Raw genomic sequence first — 6000 nt, 5'->3', positions numbered from 1 at the left:
CTATGTACAGTAATGCACTTCTGGGGTACAGTGTGGGGTTTTCACATGCAATCTGAAATACTTCCATCAAACTGGTCAACATGGCCTTCATGTCATTTTCTCAGTTATTGCTTTAAAACGTTCACATTCTACTAAGACTGACAGTCTTCTAAGGAGGTTGTGAAACAATCACACAGACTGACTTTGCTGTATTCTTCCCTGCGCCCAGAGGAGGCAGCAGTGAGCATGCCTAAGGGTTGGTCTTGCACAGACGCACAGCAAGTAAATCTAGGCACAGAAATAAGTCCCTTGCCCAAGGTTACATGGTTAGTGATAGAGACAGAATTCAAATCTAGGTTATTTGACTCCAGATCCTTGCTTCTCACCACTGCTAAACTGAAGCCAGTCTAGGTTTAAATCAAATGCTAATTTTAATTCTTCCAAGCCTGCAATTTTTTAATCACTGTATACTAACAACCCAGAGTCCTCTGACAAGTATTATAACTTTTTCACTTCTTTTTAACACATGCCTGAAATTTTTACACTTTTGTTTTATTTTGGAATCATTGCCTACAAAGATGGTCATTTTGCTTCCTGATTTTGTTTGCACCTTTTGTTTCCCCTAGCATATTAGTTGTGGATTAGACATATTGGCACTGGGAGATCTGAGGTAAGAGGTACACTGTTAGGGTATTTAACAGTTTACTGCTGGAGTAGCTTATCCTTAATTTCACCACAGAAGGAGAGAAAAGGAAGGGCCTTGGACGAAATTTGAACTCTGTTTCTATAAACATCTTTAAAACCACCTGTCATTTCACTTTTCTCCCTAGAAATCTTACCTGACTACAGATGTAGTTCCTCTAAAATACAATAACATTGGACTTGAGTAAGGTCATGAATTAATAAATAAATGGGACATCTACGTAATATTTTAGATTTGATGTCTGCCATAATTTAATGAAATTTCAGGACAAAAATGACAGCCAGGATTCAGTCTTTCCACCATCTGTCCCAAGATAAATGAGCATAACAACAAAATATAATTGCATTAAATTTATTTCAAAAGTTGAAAAACTGCTATATTTTATCATAAATGAAAATATTATCATGTCTTTTATGATGTGTATCCTTGAGATCTGGGAAGAAGGTAGAATGATCATGAGAACTGTGAGAAGAAATGTTTCAGAGGAAGATTATGTGCAAATAAATGAACCATCTGAGCCTGCCAGTCAATATTATTACTTGTATTATTTTATTATTAATATTAATTTCTGTTAGGAATGATTAGAATACATAATAAAGCTAATTCTTACACATGTATATATTTGTCCTCCAATCATATATGTGCAAGATATTGTGTAGATTCCTAAAACTATAAAGAAGGCTGAGGAAAAAATTATCTGCTCCTAAGAAGTTTAACATTTAGGAGAAATTATAGATATACATTAGAAAAATAAATCTGAGATAGGCAAATGTCAACAGGCAAAAAGCCAAATATTGCTATGGTATTTAAAGGAACTTATGACTCAGAATATTTTTAAAACTTTTTCCAAATACAGTTTCTTTGATGATAATATAGAAAGATAACAATTTTTTTTAAGTAATGTCTTTGAGTTTAATAGATTTACGGGTTGTAAAAATGACCAAACAAGTGCCATATACAGGTGGATGGAAATCATTCCAACTTTATTTATGTACAATTGCTTAGAGGATGTTAAGATGCCTTGTAAAGGTTTTCTGAAAGTACCTGTGTTTTCAGAATGCAAGCCATCATCTCCAAGCAAATAACATTTCTCTAAACTGATTACCAACTCCAATATTCCACCAAAACAGCTTTCACTGTGGTCTAGATGAGCCTGCCATGCTGCTGAATCCAGGTACCAACGAACCAAGCCAGGGAGCTACATGGTCAGGGGTGGCACCTAAATCACAGTGTCTTCTGGCTCAGTAGAGACCAAGGCTGACACCACTCTGAATACAGAAATGTAAATAAAGATTTATTCACTGTTATGAAATCAATTACACTTTAAGTACTTAATTCGATCTGGTGTTCTGGAAACTTCATGAATTAAGAATACTGCCAGGCAGGGTGTGGTGAGTCACCCCTATAATCTTAGCACTTTGGTAGGACAAGGCAGGTGGATCTTCAGAGTTCAGGAGTTAGAGAACAGCCTGAGCAAGAGTGAGACCCCATCTCTAAAAACTGGCCAAGCATTGCGGTGGGTACCTGTAGTCTCAGCTATTCAAGAAGCTGAGGCAAAAGGATTGCTTGAACCCAAGGGTTTGAGGTTGCTATGAGCTATGATGCCACAGCATTCCAGTGAGTGTGACAAAATAAGATTCTGGTTCAAAAAGAACACTGCCTATCAAAATTGGCATTGCATCATGTGGGAATAAGGCTCACATGTATCTCATACTTTATATAGGAAATGTAGAAAAATCCAGAAATGTGTACATCTCCACAATCTATAAACTCCAATATTTTTATTGAACATTTATTCCTTGGAGCTTTTCAGGGAACGTTTTATCTTCTTAATTCTTCTTGTTATTCTATTTCCAAATAACACAGAAGTTTGTCAAAGGCAAAGAATATGCAACTGTCATTGTTGCTATAAATTTCAGATGATTCTGTGTTCCAATGCTGTTAACCATGTTCTTAGAAAGAGATAGAAGAAGGTATACTTTGAATACAAATTCTGATTTCATGCTGTGCCTTTGGGATTCTTACATCTTATTTCTGATTTTCAAAAGGTAGTGACTCAACTGTCATCAACATGTCCCCCACTCATCCACCTGATGCCTGACACTGTCACATAAACAGGTCTGTGCCTTAAGACAAGACTGAGGGGAATCATATATCAAGAGGGACTCACATCAACCCTCAAAGGCCCTAAAACCATAACTTTGGGGATTTTCTTAAACATAGGGGCAAAATAATCAGCCCATTTATATAAATAAACGGATTTTTATTTTAAGCATTGAATTATAAAATGTTCAAAGAAATAACATTTTATCAACTGGTAAGGACAGCTAAACCCAATAAAAATGAATGTCTTAGTCTTTATCAAATGACTTAGAAAAACATCCTAAAATGTGACTATTAATTTTTCTCATTCTAAAACTTCTTCTCACAGAGTGAAAATTAATTTGAAGCTATTTATCAGGATTCTTCACTATATAAACATTAAATTGAGCCAATAGTATACAGCAGGAATAGGATTATTTTAATCTCTTAGTGATGATGCAAACCTCCTTTAAGATCTGTTATCATCTGGCATGACTTATAAAGAAAGCTGCATTGACTCCGAAAGCAAATTACTTACTAAATGGTTTTAGTTTGATTTCCTTAAAAAGTCTCCAAAACATACGAATTTCTAATAACCACTGTGTAATAACTGATATCATAGATTTTAACAAGCATTTACCTTGCAGCTTTGTGACTGGTCAACTTTTATGACATCACTCTGTTCAACCAGTCATTTTGAGAAAAATAACCATGCTCTTTTCATAGACTGTAACAGCACCAATGTATATATGAATTCCCTGTCAAAGCAGGGGGGAGCTCCCCTGAGCGATTGAACTTAACCAAGCTTTCATTTCCGTGCTTTAGAAGTGCACACTGATTCAGGCATTTAATTGAATCTATGCTTAGGGAATCTTACCGCATGCAATATCTCACATCCAGTTTTTTCTCACATTCTCTAAAGCAATCGTTCTCAAAGTGTGATCCCTAGGCCAGCAAACATCATCTGAGAACTTGTGAAAAATGAAAATTCTCAGGTTCCACCCCGGAACCTACCAGATACTCTGTGAGGCCTAGACACATGTTGGAACAAGCCGCGCAGGTGACTATGATGCAGGCTGAAGTCTGAGCTCTGCTCTAATGCAAAATGGTCTTCTCTTGCTATGAACAACAGTTATTATCCCTTCCTTTGTAGCAGTAGATTTTGTAAAGTCCTTGGTCTCCAAGTCAGGGTTGCTCTTGTACTTATACAATCTACAGGTGTTCTTTATAAATGGTACCAAATTTTAAAAGTTTCATTTCATAAAGGTTTTAGACTCTGGCATAGTCACAAAACATATTAAAATGTTGACATGTATGTAACTAAAAGTTTGAGTTGTAAAGAAAGAAAGGTGACTAAAATAGTATGATATTATAGAGATAAAAATGAATGATGTCTAAGATCAATGAATTTTTTCCTATAAGCAAACTCAAAGAATACAGAGCTGATTCTAACCTTTGTCTTTGGTATTTTCTGGGTCCAGAACTTATCCCATCTATAAAACTGGAGCCGAGGGTACACAATGAATGAATGAAGCACGCAGGCAATAGCTAACCCTACACAATCGCTTTCAAAGGCAAGCTGGTTTGGTTACCCCAAAGAACAGATAGAAAAGAGCTGGCTTATTTTACCAAAATCCCCTGTGATGTAGTCTGTGTTGTCAGAAAGGCTAAAGAGAAAACTTGAAAAAACGGAATGAATTTTATTATAAAAATATACTCCTCAATTCCTGTAGAGGTTTGGGTAAAACATCATTTTCTCCCCCTTTCTATGATAAAAACAAAATCAGAGCCAACTGTATAGTATAATTTTTATTTAAAAAGTGTTTTAATTTTTTTCTTAATTTCATTTTAAAACCATGCACTTCCTATTTATAATCATATGCATCACAAAGCTGTGGGGCTTGCCTAATATTTCCCTTAGCAGTTTAGTATGGCCCACATTTGGCGTGTATGGGAACCAACATAGTATAATTCCCACTTTATGGCAGATTTCCCACCAGAATCTTAATCTTTTGAGTATTTCTAAAATTTAAGCAGAGAAAATACTTTTATAGAGCAACATGGAACTTCTGCAAATAATTCATATTTCACAGATGTCACTGATATTCTGGGGGGAAAAAAACACTTTATTTTCTTTTAAAAAATACCGAAAGATTATTATCAAGTGTGCAGTTACATTAAAAGGGAGATTATGATGTGTCAAACAATAAATTTCCTTGTATAAGTTTAAAATAATTTGGCTACAATAAATGAAAGAAGCATTTTAAATAAGTTTATCTGCCCAACAGCCCTTTAAACCTGTTAAGTCAACTTCATGAAACTATTCTAATTTAAATTTATTTACATCCAAGAAAATCTGAACATGATACCTGAGACTGTGCGTTAATATTGGCTCCCTCCTTAACAAGGACTTTGACGACCTCTGCTTGTCCAGCCAAAGACGCGATGTGAAGGGCAGTGTTGCCTTTCTGTTTGGAGGAAACGAAATAGAAAGTCCAGTGTTAGAAGTTTCCAAATTGTGTAGAAGTCAAAATATTGCAGGCATTTTCATTGGCTAATTCCTTTGACCAATTAAAATGTATCATTTTACCAAGACAGTGGCCCATTCTTGGAGGGATTATATTTTACTATCAAAAAAATTAACCAACTGACAGAGTGGCTTCCTCTTTATCTATCACAATACTGGGCTAGTGTTGAGAACACTGAAAAACTGGGTTCTTAAGAAATCCAAAAGTTTGGAGGGGGACTATGACCAATTATCTCATGAAATTTATGAGATTTAATCAATAACTAAAGAGTTCTACTATAAGGAAACATTAACTAAACAAAAAGAGTAGACTGAGACATTGAGTTTATTTCAACATGCAAAGAAAAGCTACAAATTTTCAGCCATATAAAAAATGACATTGCTGACAGGTGTGTTTCCAGAACCAGGCACATACATGGTTGTTGCTCAAAATATTTTAGAATTAAAAAAATACATTTTGCATTAATCATCATGTTACCAGTAATTTCTGCCATTTCCTATCAAAATTTACCATCCACAGCACCAAACACAAATAAAAATAATTTTGATCTTTTGCGAAAATATAATATGGGCCAAGAGATTAAAAGTGCTGATGATGTAATTAAAATAAATAACAAAAAGAAAAAAATGGAAAACAGAAACCTGTAGATTCCAAGCCTTAGAGTCTCCTTTTTAAATGAGATTTTCTTCTGGAAAATTCTACAACTCC

General features: G+C 35.0%; 1 protein-coding gene across 40 annotated transcripts in view; it reads right to left on the bottom strand.

The window, feature by feature from the left end:
* The window catches only part of ANK2 (ankyrin 2), a 654255-nt gene that overhangs the window by 159818 nt on the left and 488437 nt on the right, over positions 1-6000 (bottom strand). For all 40 annotated transcript variants that reach the window (XM_023518175.1, XM_023518165.1, XM_023518155.1 and 37 more), the window contains one exon: positions 5134-5232. In XM_023518175.1, coding sequence (XP_023373943.1) covers positions 5134-5232 — 99 coding nt within the window. The remainder of the gene's footprint in view (positions 1-5133; positions 5233-6000) is intronic.

This window comes from Otolemur garnettii, unplaced genomic scaffold (assembly GCF_000181295.1).
Source record: "Otolemur garnettii isolate 467f Iridium unplaced genomic scaffold, OtoGar3 scaffold00129, whole genome shotgun sequence".
Taxonomy (NCBI): domain Eukaryota; kingdom Metazoa; phylum Chordata; class Mammalia; order Primates; family Galagidae; genus Otolemur; species Otolemur garnettii.
This window is presented reverse-complemented; position numbering and strand designations above follow the sequence as displayed.